This window comes from Tachysurus vachellii, chromosome 13, assembly GCF_030014155.1.
Source record: "Tachysurus vachellii isolate PV-2020 chromosome 13, HZAU_Pvac_v1, whole genome shotgun sequence".
Classification (NCBI taxonomy): domain Eukaryota; kingdom Metazoa; phylum Chordata; class Actinopteri; order Siluriformes; family Bagridae; genus Tachysurus; species Tachysurus vachellii.
Genome location: NC_083472.1, coordinates 19,059,316 through 19,075,066, shown reverse-complemented (window position 1 = coordinate 19,075,066; position 15,751 = coordinate 19,059,316). Strand labels below are relative to the sequence as shown.

Here is a 15,751-nt window from a genome sequence, read left to right as displayed (position 1 = left end):
AATAGAAGCCGAGCAACTGAATTCAAAAAATAATTTAAAAAAAGAAATTAGGCAATGAAGAATAATCAGCAGTGAAACCTTAAATGTTTTCGCATGTCTTTCTTACTAACCTCAATTCTTTTTTATTTCAGGAATAGAGGGATAATCAAAGATTCTCCATCATATTCAGGTTTAAAAGAGTGCATATCATTTAAAATACCTTTGTTGAGGATGAAAATATTTCAACAGGTTGTGACTGGGTATTTATTTCTCCTGCTGAAACGAACAGAGAAAAAAAATGTTTATTATAAGTACTTATAATATTCCATTTATTATAAGAAAATATTCATTTTATTAATATATGAATACTTCCATTACGTGGTTATTCTTGCATTGTCCCAAATCTAAATGCGTGTATGTTTATATAATATATATATATGTAATGCATTAAAGTAAGCTATAGTATAACTGTAAATGACATACTCGTTAGCAATATCTAAAATAATTGTAAAGCTCAGTATACGATAAGCTACTTTGCGCAGGAATCAATAATTGTATTAAGTGAACCCAAGAAAGACACGGCGAAAACCAGCGAGCAACTTGTTACCGTAACAAAATTAAGCACTTGGGCAATAATATAAAGATAAGAGGCTTGATGATTATTTTACGAGTTTGTTACCCTCATTACCGAAATCTTATTTGCCCTTTAACGAAAATAATAGCCTAACTGCAATAAAACCAATTAGAAAATGATTCTCAAATTACTAGGCGGCATAAAACCGCAGCATGGAAATGAAAGACATTGGATGGTTTAAGAAAAAAAATAGACCATCCATTTTGCCGACATCTGATTTCTTATAATATACTTTCTATTATTATTATTATTATTATTATTATTATTATTATTATTATTATTATTATTATTATTAACGTTAGTGCTGGGGTAGGTTTCTTATCCACATCTTGGTTTTATGGCTGAGTTGACATGCGAATAGTATTAATCTCCTGGAGCCCCTACCATACCCACTGCTAAACTGAGGATGTGACATTTACACTTTAGCAACAACAGGATGCTAAACTCTAGCAAAACGATCCAAACAACTAAGTAAAATAGCAGAGATAGCGATAAGAAGCGCGGAGAAAGAGAGAGAGAGAGAGAGAGAGAGAGAGAGAGAGAGAGAGAGAGAGAGAGAGAGAGAGAGAGAGAGGGGACACGCTATCGAAAATTCAGCCCAAGGTGTACGGTCGGTTAAAAGGCTTAAAAGCTCGGGGAAAATTGGATCAGGGAGAATCGTCACCCAACTTTCATTATTTCCAAGTGGTGTGATTGAATTAAAGGGCAAGATGGCGGTTTGAGCGGAGAGGGCTGTACGCGATGGAGGGGGGGGGAGAGGCTGGCGCGTAATGGTGGGGTATTAAATTCTAATTAGAGATGCAGGGGATCAATGATAGGGAGGTTGGACAGCCCGATCCCCCCAGTGCCAGCCCAATAGACTGATGAGTTATTGTCATGTAAAAAAGCGCTAGCAATAAGACCCAAACGCTGTGCTATTGTCCAAGCGGAAAGAGCCAAGTTTATTATGAGGACTATATGCTCTAGAGACCTGGGGCTAGGCGGCTCCTTGGGAGGCTTTTCATAAAACAAGGCTCAGCTCCTATAAAGGAGGGCAGTTTTGGAGCAGGCGCCGAGCAGTGCACATCTACCACGGCACGAGTCTCCTTCAAACTAGTCAAAAAATATCAAGCTCCCCAGCTCTGCTCGCTTTTTTTGCTTAATTTCGAACTTTTTTCTATGCATTTGCCGATTTAATTCAATTTGACGTTTGTGTGTGCGCATATATCTTTTTACTCTTTCTTTTGGGAGTTCAGCTTTCCTTCTACACAGAGCCTTTTCAAATGTATAAAATGGAGTATTCATACCTCAATTCCTCTGCCTACGAGTCCTGTATGGCCGGGATGGACACGTCGAGCCTGGCGTCAGCATACGCGGACTTCAGCTCGTGCAGCCAAGCCAGTGGTTTCCAGTACAACCCGATCAGGACCACGTTTGGTGCCACCTCAGGATGTCCGTCTCTGACCCCCGGCTCATGCAGCCTGGGCACGCTGCGAGATCATCAGAGCAGCCCGTACGCCGCAGGTAAGCCCGCGATCACAAGCCATACCGAGCCAGAGCGAATCTCGGCCCGGTATATAGCCTTGGACGACTTGATTGCATTTGAAAATGGAAATGTGTTTAGTATTTACCAAACGAAATCTGCTTACACAAATGAAAGAATTTATCACGTTAGAAGCGATTGCAGGCAAGCGGTAATTCGGTTACGGGGTTACACTATCCCAGTCACACCCTAACCGCCAACAGAATTATCTTAAGCTGCCAAAATGATAGGCATAATTTATTTACTTTGCGACGAGACATAAACCTTCGAAAATAATGAAATAACGAAGGACTTAAGCTCATTATTGAAACTGGATTGAAGTTACAGTGATACCAGCTGTGGAAAAGGATGCAAGTATTTATGACAAGTTTCCAATCCTGCCTCCAATAACATTCAATTAACTACATTTCACAGATAACGAGATTACAGCTGAGTCGGGATTTTCATAACATTATCTTTTATCGTGATTTGATCTTATCGCATTCCAACTAGGATACAGGCATCTCTCTGCTTACATTTTCCTCCAAACTTTATTTTATGTATTCTCTTTTCCCTGAAACAAGAGCTGACTAGATTCTAATTGGAATGTTGCCTAAAACATTTTAACAGAATTTATGCTGTTCTGATAGTTATGTGTATTGTCTGTATTTTTTTTTTTTTGACAGTTCCCTACAAGTTGTTTACCGATCACGGTGGCCTAAACGAGAAGAGAAAGCAGAGGCGCATCCGCACCACGTTCACCAGCGCACAGCTGAAGGAGCTGGAGCGCGTTTTTGCAGAGACCCACTACCCAGACATTTACACACGCGAAGAGCTTGCACTGAAAATCGATCTAACCGAGGCCAGAGTACAGGTACATAAACACACAACAAGTCCTGTTAGATTCATAGGCTACTATTTATCCACAAATTGGCGTTATAATTTATAACCGTTACCAGACGAATAAACAAGCTCTTAACATGGATATTTATATCATAATGTATGTATAATTTTAATTTATGAACATATTTATATGTATATTAAATATATAATAATTTTATTATATTATTTTTATACATTAACTGAATTCTATTTATAAACCAAATGATTGTTTATTACTTTATAAGTCTATTTGTATTGACCGTATATAATCTAATTAATATAGGTAGAGAATATATAGATATAGAATTAAATTCACATTTATATATACAACTGAATAAAATTTGAAAAAAGAAAACAATAAAAATGTACTTGCTTATTATATGTGTATAGATTTAGATGTTATATTGATGCCATTATTAGTCTGAGTTGTTAAATATTTCGGTTTTTCCGCAGGTGTGGTTCCAAAACAGACGCGCTAAATTTCGTAAACAGGAGCGAGCGGCCGCCGCCGCTGCCGCCGCAGCCAAGAGCGGCTCAGGCAAGAAATCAGACGCTCGCGAGGAGGACAGCAAAGAGGCAAAAGCCACCGACCCTGACAGCACAGGAGGCCCCGGACCAAACCCGAACCCTGCATCCACCTGTGGTGGTCCAAGCCCTACCGGTGGGTCCCAAGTCAGCGCGAGCGTAAACGGGCAGGTTGAGCAAGCTAAGACGACTGTGGGTGGAATGGGAGGCACAGCGCCCAGTCAGGGCTGGCCATCCGCCCCGGGCACCATAACCTCCATTCCGGACTCTCTCGGGGGACCGTTCGCCAGCGTTCTGTCATCTTTACAAAGACAGAACGGAGCCAAAGCCACTTTAGTAAAGACCAGCATGTTCTGAAAGAAAGGGTCGTCCGAGTAGAGGAAGAGAGAAAAAGAAATGGAAGAGAGAAATAAAGTGAACTGATCATTGACTCATCAAAGGAGGAATGCCAAAATAATGAGGGTGACCAGTTTTCTCTGCTCACTGTTGAAAAAAAAAATAATGAACACATAAAACCAGGAGACCCAGTGCAGGTTTCCATCACCTGACTTTTTCGATAGCCATTCGTTTACACAGCTGGCTGGATGATTATATTCTACAGACATTACTTTAGCCCAAGCTATAATCATCGTTTTGGTTTTGACATCTTGCGTCTTTTTTTGTTCTAGTTGAATAGCTGTGATCGTCGATACCATATATAGATATAAATAACTGATAGACTGCCTCAGAAGTATTTCATCACGGACTCGGTGCGACATGACGTCATGGCTGTTTGTTTACACCGACTTTTAAGCATTCATGTACCGTAAATTATAATATGTCTGTACACACAAATTACTGCCTCTGTTATATATTTCTAGATATGAAGTTACAAAAGCATTAGAGCCAGGGGTTCTAAAAACACTCATTTAAAATATCTATGAATCTACGGCAAATTATACCTTAAAATGGCACAAACGTACATATTTCACTGTTGACAGGAATACTTAAACGTTTTGTGTGTCTTTCTACGGCTGTGTTTTTGTGGCTCAGATTGTATAGTGTTAATACGTATAATATCGTCCTAGATAAGCATAGACACCATATCGCCCCTCGTAGTTCAGTCTTTTTAATGTTTTACAAGTTACCACTGGCAAATTCATTTCAGAAAAAGGGAATGGATGCAACGCATTGTATTTATTTCTTTTCTTCCTTTTTTGCATGTTGTCTATTTTGTTCAATTTTATAATAATTTGACCTATTTTGTGAGCATTATGTAACACGTTTTGTCTGGGATTTGAGAATTATTTATATGTAGGTAATGGATGCTTATATTTAAGAAGGAAATATTTCTACATGTGCACATAGTTTTTCAGGTGTACCATTGACATGGTTGTTGATGATAAAAACAATAATAATTATGAAACCATACTGGTCCTGATTCCTCTTCAGCGTGGATGTAAATTATAGTCAGAATATTCCTTTATATTAGGAAATATTTACGATTTGAGTAAGTTAATATGCTTTAAGCATATATGTGGTTGGAGAATGCTTTTTGCTTCACTGTAACTTATCTTTACATTCATTCATACTGCAATAAGCCTTTTCGTTTCTTCATTTTTTTTAATTTTAAATAGTACATTTATTCAAAGGGATTCATAAATAATACATGAATTTATGGTTCACAACAGATTATAAAATGTCAATATCAATGTCGCAGTCAGTTTCAGAACCTTGGACAGCAGCCGGCCGGCATTTATCTGGTCCATTAACGCAAAATGTGAATGTTACATAAAACAACCTTAGTAGTAGTTGTACTACTAAGGTTGCTTTATGTAACATTCAAATAATTGTACTACTACTACTGCTACTACTACTACTACTAATAATAATAATATAATAATAATACACATCAGATAAACAAATGGTTAATGATACGATAACCTATTTTTCTTATTTAAACATAACATACTCTAATTAAATACCTGAATAGCTTTTCTGATACTATAACAATCCACATGTCTATGTTTTCCATTTAATATTGTAATAACACCAAACATATTTTGATAGCCTCTGTTGAACGTCTGCAGAACAAACGGACCCAGAATCAGATACTCTTTTTAAGGAGTTTTATTTAAAAACATAGAGTATACTGTAAAGCCATCGCATTGGAACAACAAAGTAATCTATGTTCGGATAGTGTACATTTGAAGATAACAATAAATATACCTTAGATTTGATTGCATTTCCAAGGTAGGTCATTCATCCTAGACCATATCAAACTGCACCTGCTTTGTATGTAGCCTATATGCCTGTTGTGACTAATAGCTACACATCCAGAGCCAAAGCGCAGAACACTGACTATACAAGAAATTATGAGAGCATATTTAATGTCCAGTGATCAAAATTCTCGAAAGCTTAACATTAATTGATTTCTGAAGCTTTTGAGCTTTCTGCCCTTATGTTCAGGTACATATCGTGGAAAAAGCTATGCTAAGCATTGCTAGTGGAGTGGTGTCTAGGCAGATTATAAACCGTTTCTAAAATAAACATAAGCCTGGTGTTACTATTTGTGTGCAGAAACCCTCAGGTGTTTTTTCATTCATTCATATACAGATCACCGGGTTTAGAAAATACGTCTAAAGTACACTCTTAGAAATAAAGGTACCAAACTCACTTTTCCTTGTCATTGGGTTGGAACAGTCAAAAGTACATTATTTTGTACATTAATATGTTATCTTTGAATTGGAAAGCAGTATGAAATTTACAACCACAGTCAAATTATGTTCTATATGGTGTTATTAGATATTATCAGGCATACTATATTCATGTGTCGCATTGAAAGATACAAACTGAAGGTAAAAAAAAATCTGTACTCTTTATATTACTATTCCAGACAAAGGAAAAGTACAACCTTTGAAACCTTTATTTATGAGAGCACAGGGGTTACACATTGCAATATGCAGAGAGCAGAAAAAGATATTTTGTTTTTCTAAATTTCCCTCTTAAATGTTCCTTCTCTGTGGCCAAAAAAATGTTACTTTGTCCTGTGTAAAGACAAAGGCCTTTGGATTTGATATCTCAAGCTGCTTTTTGTGCAATCATTCATTCTAAGGCACATTGTTTCAATGCATTAATATACCTTCCACTAATAAACCAAAATTATCTTAAAATGACCTTAAGACATATGTAATTGCTTTTGTCACCACAAAAGCAGTTGGTATACATGAGCTTTACTTAATCAGTCCAAACTATGAAACCTTTACTTGGTACATGAGGACAATTTTCCCCTTCAGCCCAGGAAATACAAAGGGGGAAATGGATGTCTATCGATCAGGTGCAGCCACCATTATGGTCTGCTTCCCAGCTATAATTATGGCCAGCTTCCCGCCATTATGAAGACCATGATAGAAGATGAAGGAGGAGCAGCATCAGAGGTGGAGCACGATTCAGATTAGATAAACCAGCTCTAAATCCTCATTTTTTACTGGAATGATAAAAAAATGGTGTGCTAATGTTGGTGTTTTTTTTTCTGTATTTTCAACGGTTTGCAGTGGCTTACATTTTCTTCATGGTATTTTCCGTAAATAGGCACCCAACTAGTACAGACTGGATTACCACTGCACCAAGTAAATCCTGCATAATCAAGATAAACATTGCAATCATAGAGATTTTAATGGTATACACCATATTTTCACATAGTGATGGATAAAACATTCAAAGACGTTATATTTGTGATTCTTTTCAACATCCAAAAATGATGATAGGCATCTCATTGATTTACCAGCATACTTTTATCTGTAGTGTGCTGGTTTTAGTGTGAGCATGAGTGGAATGTTCTGTATTAGTTTAAAACCCATCTGTTTTCTAAAAGGTCTACCATTTGCAGAACTTTATTGATCAGCTGGGTGGACATTGATTATTTCTTCCTTGAAAAAAGCACCAGGCTTTTGACACACTTATCAGAAGATATATAAAATAGCAAATTAGCCTTGAATTGGAAATCTTGCACTGGTCTCAGTGAGGGTGGAGATGCGAATAGCCCAACAAGCAATGGATGATTTTTAGAAGCTGTGATGGGTTGTTTAGGTTTAGGTTTCCCCAAATCATTATACCTGCTCACAAGTTGGTGGGCTGACCAGCAGCTAAAAAAGAGAATACATAATATGACAGAAATAATTTTCAGTTAAGCTATATGAAATATATAAAATATGAAAATGCCTGTTTGTGTCTAAAAGTGACTCACAGCGAGAGCGGATGTAGCACTGATGACAGTTGAGCAGACCGTTCCTGATCCTTACATCTGTTCCTGTAGAGGTATCACCTAGCTGTCCCTTACAGATCCCACACTAAAAGTTTTGTGTATGCATGTATGTACAGTATGTATATGTGTGTGTGTGTGTGTATGTGTGTTAGAGGGAAAAACAACATGATACAAAGAGTGCTTAGTGTACATAATGTATATAATATTATATAATATAATGTTATATTAATATAACGTTATATTAATATAACAATATACTCTTAAAAGGAAGAACAGGAAGAGGTACACACTGCAGTATACATACCTTAAAGCACTGGATGTGGAAGTAAAGGCTGAGAGTCTCAATAATCATTGCTGCTCCTTTACCAAGTGGATGACCACAACTTGAACACAGCTTCTTCCCACTCACAGATCTACACACACACACGCACACACATGCATGCACACACGCACACACACACGTGTTAGAATTTAACACATGAAGCAGACATCTGCAGTGGTTGCAATACTTACATGGCCGCACAGTAAAAAAAAAAAAAAAAGAAAGAAAAGAAAAGAAAAAAGACATGGGTGTGGTTGGAGAAAAAAATGTTAAATCTTGAGAAAGCCTGCCCCCTTGTGGTTGAGAAAAGACAAAGCGTGGCAATGAGACAAAGAGAGCGTGCCCATGTACCTGTTTGGTGATGGAGGTTGTGTGTCTGTGTGTGAGATTGACTGTGATGACTTTGCACCAGCATTTTCAATGGAACCAGACCTGAGAAGCAGAAGCCACACTCTCATTCACACCGATTTCCATGCTTACAGCTTAAGCAACGAAAATGGAATCTGAAAAGCTTCTGTAGTGATGAAGGTATTTCACACGATAGTGGATGCACACATTTCAAAGACATAAAAGCCTAAATACTTGTAATAAATGACACATTTAACCAGTCAAGCACACACACCTTCTACGACTACCAGGCGCTGGTTGGATATTTTTGTTACTGTCCTGAGAAGCAGCCTTTTGCCAGGGCTGTGATGAAGCATGCTGCTGATGCTGCTTGCTGCTCCATGAGGCATCTATTCCAAACACAGTCATGCATCATTTATAATACATACTTTAAAATATGTGAACCTTCTGTAACAACATAAAGATAATGAATACCTTTTAGCATAATTGCAGTCAAGAACAATTTTAAATACAGTATCTGTTTCATGATTTTCCTTCTCTAAACACACACACATTAAATAAATTTGAGCATGAACTCCACCAAGATATAATGGACTCTGTTTCTGCAGAACCTGCAACCTTGAATTAATGCTCACTGCCCTCTAGTGTTGAAAAAACCGTTCTGAATTGGTCACTAATTCATATACTACTCTAAGCATTAGTATTAAATTAAACTAACCCTAGGTTGTTCCTTTGGCAGTATTTCAGCATCTTTTAAGGTTCACAATTATTAGCATAGAAAGGCCTTTAACATGTTCTGTACAAATTTGTTTTGAATTCAGATGCTCATGAATATACACTCATTGGCTAATTGCTCATTCAAGCAATTATCCATTCACGTGGCAGCAGTGCAAATCTTAAAATTATGCAAAGGCTGATTTATTTGTGCTATTAACAAAGTATATGCAAGATGGCTGCTGAAGGTATCCTGCAGTCATTTGATGCATCCGTGTGGTGCCATAAATAGTGGAGGAAGTGTAGCACCATGCAACATTATGTACATAACTGAATAAACATTCTAGCATCATCTTTTAAATAGCACACTAGCTTACTATTCTAGACTGAATCTTGAGCACTAACACTAATGATTTATCCTTAAAATCTACTGAAAGTTCTGTTTTGAGTCTTAGCTTGTCAGAGTTTTTAACATCACTGTGTATGAAATCACTAAACTGTTTGAGACATTAGACATTGCATTAAACCCTCCACATAAAATGAGATACACCAGCGATTATGTGAGTTGCATTGTTGTTGACCATGAATATCCCTTTATGTTCACAATGTTGACTGACCTATATTATATATTATAATGGCCACATCCAGATTGTTAATGTCTCATAATGTTATCTCAAACTGCTTCCATGAACATGACCTTGAGCTCAGAGTACTTCATTAGCTACCAGATCTGAATCCAGTAGAGCACATTTGCGATGTGGTAGAATAGGAGATTTGAAGCACAAATCTGCAGCAATTACGTGATGCAATTGTGTCAACAGGGAGTTAGAGGAACTTTGGGGAACACCTTGTGACATCTGTGCCACAATGTATCTAGGCTGTTCTGAAAGCAAAGTGGGTCCTACACCCTATTTATCTAAGTAACAATGGAGTATATGTTTGATACACATTTTGTGATAGTGATATTTCTACCATTTATTTGACCAATTATCTCTATTATCATTTTCTAGAGGCACAGAACATTTTATTGTGCAATGGCTTTGGCTTGTTTCACACATCTTTCATGCAGCAATGAGTGTATTTTGCTGGACTTACCCTGACTGGAGTATAGGTGTTCAGAAACCTTGTTATGCCCCACTGCTCCTCCTCCTCGTTGTCCATTAGTCTGGCCCAGTAACTGGTCACAGCTTGGCATTGGAGAACTGCAGTAATACAAAACCACAAGCAAAGAGACTGACCAAAATTATCAGGAAGAAAAATACCGACAGATTAATGTAGGTTCAGATCAACATCTGTTTAGCAGGACCGACTGTTTTGACACAGAGCACTCTTACTTGTTGGTCCTTGTTGGTTCTTTCCTCCTATTTTCCATTTGCCTCCCATTCTCCAAAGTTTCCATCTAAATGGAAAATAATAAGTATGTTTAATATTCATGCATACGCTCATGTTTTATCTCATGTGTTCAACCCTTCATCTTCCTATCCTCCTTCCCGGCATCCCAAAATTAATTGCCCATACATTATCTATCATGTCCAGTCTCCTATGAATTCTTCTACACACGTCCCCTCCACCCTTAAAGCACTTTCCATGCAGTTTTGCACACATCCTTCCATACAGCCTCTCATGTATCCTTCAAAGCATCTCTACTCATCTTCCATGCACATATCTTCTCATCTTTCCTTACCATCTGTTTCTCCAACTGCATTTGCTTGTGTTCCCAGTCATAAACAATGTTTTTCTGGGTGAGAGCAGATTTCTTATAACAGGGAGAGGATGGCAGAGGAGAGTTGGGCGTCAGAGGAGCCACTGTTTCCTCAAGAATCTTACGCTCCTTCAAGAGGACAATAAAGACACAAACAATCAGAACTGATAGAAAAAGCTCTACTGGAAAAATGGTGTTGAGAAATGTTTAGTGAAGGAATTGACATTTACAAAGTTATTGCTGTATTCATTGCCACATTCACTTCATTTTTGCTGTGTTATATTGGCTTGAGTGAGGAAAAATAAGAGCAGAGGAGTCCATAGCACTACTGACTGAGAGTTTAATGAAACTACCAAGGAGCAATCCATGTTCTGCACTGTATATACACACAAATAAAATACAGAAAGCCTAACAAAAGGCCACTATTAATTAATGACTTAATTCATTAATTATTAGTACAACAACTTTAAAGTCAACAAAAAGTTTTCCCTAACACAAAGGGCATAGGAGAAAGCGAATAGTAATGTGAAATCGGGTTTATCTCATGAACTGAATTATTATGGATAACATTATGAAAATCACTATCTTCTTTAAGCTTCCTGAATATATGAGTTGTTTATATTTCATTTTTACATAGTCTCTGTTTACATTTAACATACAACCTTACTTCATCAATCTGCATTTTCTAAAAAAAATTTTTAAGGTTTAAAATCTTGTTGGAGACCTTGATGTTATTGAAACAACCAATACTGGATGCTTTTACTGGCAGTTTCAGAAGTGTGAGCTACACACAGATGATTTCCACAGAATGTAATGGAGCCTCAATAAAATCGACTTAGCAGCTGATCAGCCCATCTGTAAATATGAGTATATATAATACGATATACAAAGTATGTACTATATACAAGTCACCAACTCTGAATACAGCCATTACATTTACATTTACAGCATTTGGCAGATGCCCTTATCCAGAGGGACTTTGAAGACAGAAGTGCGCTGAAGTCTCAATAAATCAATACATTCTGGTAATGGTTCACTAGGTCACAGACTAAAAATATCATCAGTCTAATAACTTTGTTAGGAGGTAATATATTAAGAAAAGCATGCAGACGATACATTCTTTTTTAAACGTAAGTGCTAATTTAATTATTTTAGCAAGAAGTCGTTCTTTAGACGTTTGAAGACAGCGAGTGACTCAGCTGTTCGGACATCTAGGGGAAGTTCATTCCACCACCCAGGTGCCAAAACAGAGAGGAGTCTTGATAGATGTCTTCCTTTCACCCGGAAAGATGGTGGGACCAGTTAAGCAGTGCTAGAGAAATCAGATGGTGTGTAGTGCCTAAGCAATAAGCGCTTTGAGGTAAGTAGGTGATATTCTGTTTTTGGCTTTGCAGGCAAGCATTAGTGTTTTAAACTGATATAAGCAGCTACAGGAAGCCAGTCGCAATGGAGTGGTGTGGGAGTATGGAGTTACCTCTTCATGGTATCTTCTCTCTTCCTCCTCCACTTCCTTCTGGGCTCTCTCCCACTCCTGCTTCAGCCTCTGCTGCTCACGATGGTATTTCTCCTGCTCAAACAGACAAACGCAAAAGGAATGAAAAACATATCTCAGTAAATAAAAATGCCTTCACATAGCCTAGTTTCCTAATGTAGAATCTCCACATAATTACTGGATAATCCTTGTAATCAGCTCAAAAGACAAAATATGGTTATAACAATAATGTATTTAGAAGATTATCAAGGAAAGGGTATTGCTAGTGGTACAGCTAGAGATGCAGCAGCCCAAGGATAGTCAAAATCAGTAGAGCAGCAATATTTTAAAGGCACAATCTTTCTGGGAACTTCTGAATCATTTGTTTGATTAATTTGCAACACACTACAGGCTACATTTACTACAATATACTATTCTATTATTTGGAAATGACACACATTACTTCTAGATTATTTCAAATTAAAACTACTATGATCTCCGGTCTCATCCATAACAGAAAACAACTGCACATTTAATGTTGGTTGTAAATTGCAATATCATTTTAATATTATTACTTGTCACACTGTAGAAAATGTTCCCAATAAAATCTTAGGCTGAATTCTATTAACAGACTGTGTGATAACGTGTTCTCAACATCAAATTATACAATGCAAATCCTCACCAATCAGTCATCAATCAATGTGATCTGGGCTTGTGCTAAACGGGGTTGCATAAGCAGAAACAAACTGTCTTTATAATAGTTTCAGTGTTAGGCTTATAATAAAAATATTTTTAAAGGCGAAGGGAAAAAAAAGCTTGAAAATATTTGTAGATGAGTAAAAGAGTACAACATGGAATGCCCTTGATGTAATGTGAGGTTTGATTAATGAGGATATTTCTTCTGTAGTGTAGTATCCACTGTAGCTCTCTAGCTGACTGTGTGAAGCTACTGTAATGTTACAATAACAGATATTTTTCTTGGACCAAATGGCTGTACATATATTTGATTGTGCGTTTAAATTTTGTGTCCTAAGCTTTAAATGGTACACACACACACACACACACACACACACACACAAAAACAAAACAAAACAAAAAAAAAAACCTTCTTATCTTAAGCAACATGGCCCATGAGCCAAGTTTAAGTCAAGATATTGGACAAAAAGCTCCAGCCCTGAAGGTCCCAATGTCTGGCATAATTTCCAATTTTCCAAGCTCCAAACACATCTAATCCATCACCTTGAAATTACACAGAACAGTGGGAGTAGAGCTAAGAAATCATGGTTTTAGGTGCAGTGGCAGTGACTTTCACAGTGGTTAAGGAACTGAAACATAGCTCAGGTTCTCAAGGTTGAAACATACCATGTAGTTAGTTTAATTCTAAGCTTGGTGATTAGGAAAGGCTTACAAAGGTTTTAACACTTAATAACACTTAATAATACTAAATGTGATTTCAGCGTACATATGACTGATGCAGGCAACAGCTAAGCCCAAGTGATCAAGACGTACATGCATTTTACCGTGATTAAGCAATGTTTCATGGTAGTAAGCTTGCTATGTGTTTTAAAACCGTGTTAATTATAATTATACATAAAATAAATACACACAGAAAGCATTTAAATCTATCTGAAGCACCACACAATTAAAATAATTAGTAGACTCTGGAGGAAAACATGCTTTAGCAAATGCTGCTGTTGCTTTTTGCAGCCTGCTTGCCTTCAGAGCTCCACCATGCATCTGGCCGAAGCAGGAGCTCTGGATAGCAAAGCTGTTGTACCTGAAGCATGCGTTCCTGCTCTTGCTGCCATTTTTCTTGCCGTTTTCTCTCTTCTTCAGGATCCCATGAAAAGTGCTCACCCCGCTTCACCAGATTCAAACCCATAGGAGCCACCTGATCGTACCGTGTTCACATCCACACATAATCGAGTCCACACACATGCACACACATACACACCATATGGAACGGGAAGGAATGGAGGGGACAGACAGAGTTGGTCTAAAACTACTCCCAAGCCAAGAGTGTCCCTACGCTACATAAAGAAAAGAATCCATGTAAAGGAAAAAGAAATGACAGATCAGACAGCTCCTGCTATAACCTCTTCTGGTCAGTAAGCCTAATATTTTATAGTACAGGAAATGAAACCCCATTATCCTGTTGATTAATTTATTGAATAATTCTATAGTTTATCTTCAATTTATATTCCTACTGAAAGTTTAAGCTTTTCTGTATACTGGTAATTACAAGAATATTTGTTTTTTTTCAATACCAGAGAAGAAATAGCAAGAAAAGTCATCTACAATGAGGAAAGAGTAGAGATGGCCATCATAATGTTACTTACATTTGCATGATGTTTCTCGACAGGTTCTGCAGAAAAATGAAACAAAAGTCTTAAAATATGCAATTCATTTAAACAGAGAAAATAAAATTATTCCAAAAATAAAAATAAAAAAATGAGCTACTGAACACTTGATGAACACCGAATTATTACAGTGAGTTATTAAGTGTATCCAACTGATTTATTTAGATGGTTTGTTCACACATCCACACTGATTATAGTAATGAGGCAGTCTGAGTACTGTCTGTCATCATTGGGTCTGCAGTTAGGTGAGGAGCTCCACAGACCTGTCTTAAAGACTTGCCTTAAAGAGTTACCTTAAAGACCTGACATAAAGAGTTGCCATAGAGACCTGCCATAAAGACCAGACCTAAAGACCTGCCTTAATGACCTGCATAAAGACTTTCCTTAAAAAGTTGCCATATTGGCCTGCATTTAAGACCAGCCTTAATGACCTGCCTAAAAGAGTTGCCTTAAAGACCTGCCTTAAAGACCAGACATGAAGACCTGCCTTAAAGAGTTGATTAAAGAGTTAAAGACCTGCCTTAAAGACAAGCCATAAGGACCTGACTCAAAGACCTGCCCGTACAAGCTGTATAGACCTGCCTTAAAGAGTCGATTAAAGTTACCTTAAAGACCTGCCTTAAAGACCAGACATGAAGACCTGACTTAAAGACTTGCCTTAAAGAGTTGATTAAAAACCTGCCTTAAAGACCAGCTTTAATGACCTGCCTTAATGATCTTTCTTAAAAGAGTTACCTTAAAGAATTTGCTTAAAGACCTGCCTAAAAGACCTGCCTAAAAGAGTTGTGGTAAAGACCAGCCTTAATAACCTGCCTTAAAGAGTTGCAGTAAAGACCAGCTTTAATGACCTGCCTTAAAGACCCACCTTAAAGACCTGCCTAAAGAGTTGTTTTGAGTTGCCAAATGATCTGCCTTAATGCTGGCTTTATGCTGTCACAAATTTCTGTAGTGAAGAAAAGTCTGCAGAGCAAATAATAACAAATGGCAACAAATTTTTCCTTACCTTGCTAGATAATGTCCAAGAATGTTGTAACAATTATACATCAGTGGATGGATAATTACTTTAAATA

The 15,751-nt window shown here is 37.3% G+C and overlaps 2 protein-coding genes across 6 annotated transcripts in view; one reads left to right on the top strand and one right to left on the bottom strand.

Moving 5' to 3' along the window:
- The first annotated feature begins 1,455 nt into the window (after positions 1-1,455).
- phox2bb (paired like homeobox 2Bb) lies at positions 1,456-5,151 on the top strand. Its single transcript, XM_060884510.1, has 3 exons — positions 1,456-2,116; positions 2,801-2,988; positions 3,450-5,151. The coding sequence occupies exons 1-3, from the start codon at positions 1,876-1,878 to the stop codon at positions 3,876-3,878; spliced, it is 858 nt and encodes a 285-aa protein (XP_060740493.1). The 5' UTR covers positions 1,456-1,875; the 3' UTR covers positions 3,879-5,151.
- A 463-nt stretch (positions 5,152-5,614) lies between these two features.
- Positions 5,615-15,751, bottom strand: part of limch1b (LIM and calponin homology domains 1b) — a 97,062-nt gene continuing 86,925 nt past the window's right edge. For 3 of the 5 annotated variants that reach the window (XM_060884466.1, XM_060884465.1, XM_060884470.1), the window contains 11 exons: positions 14,661-14,686; positions 14,099-14,212; positions 12,325-12,417; positions 10,833-10,979; positions 10,483-10,547; positions 10,244-10,350; positions 8,709-8,823; positions 8,438-8,518; positions 8,069-8,177; positions 7,747-7,849; positions 5,615-7,645 (listed from right to left, as the gene is read on the bottom strand). In XM_060884466.1, the coding sequence (XP_060740449.1) occupies positions 7,620-7,645; positions 7,747-7,849; positions 8,069-8,177; positions 8,438-8,518; positions 8,709-8,823; positions 10,244-10,350; positions 10,483-10,547; positions 10,833-10,979; positions 12,325-12,417; positions 14,099-14,212; positions 14,661-14,686 (986 nt within the window). In that variant the 3' untranslated portion in view covers positions 5,615-7,619. The remainder of the gene's footprint in view (positions 7,646-7,746; positions 7,850-8,068; positions 8,178-8,437; positions 8,519-8,708; positions 8,824-10,243; positions 10,351-10,482; positions 10,548-10,832; positions 10,980-12,324; positions 12,418-14,098; positions 14,213-14,660; positions 14,687-15,751) is intronic. The other 2 variants (XM_060884467.1, XM_060884469.1) reach the window with 2 other exon arrangements.

What these genes read in the sequence shown, in the direction of transcription:
- phox2bb (XM_060884510.1), top strand. Translation starts at nt 1,876, where the DNA reads ATGTATAAAATGGAGTATTCATACCTCAATTCCTCTGCCTACGAGTCC. An exon ending in GAGCAGCCCGTACGCCGCAG is followed by an intron (nt 2,117 to 2,800) that starts GTAAGCCCGCGA and finishes TTTTTTTGACAG; the next exon opens with TTCCCTACAAGTTGTTTACC. An exon ending in TAACCGAGGCCAGAGTACAG is followed by an intron (nt 2,989 to 3,449) that starts GTACATAAACAC and finishes GTTTTTCCGCAG; the next exon opens with GTGTGGTTCCAAAACAGACG.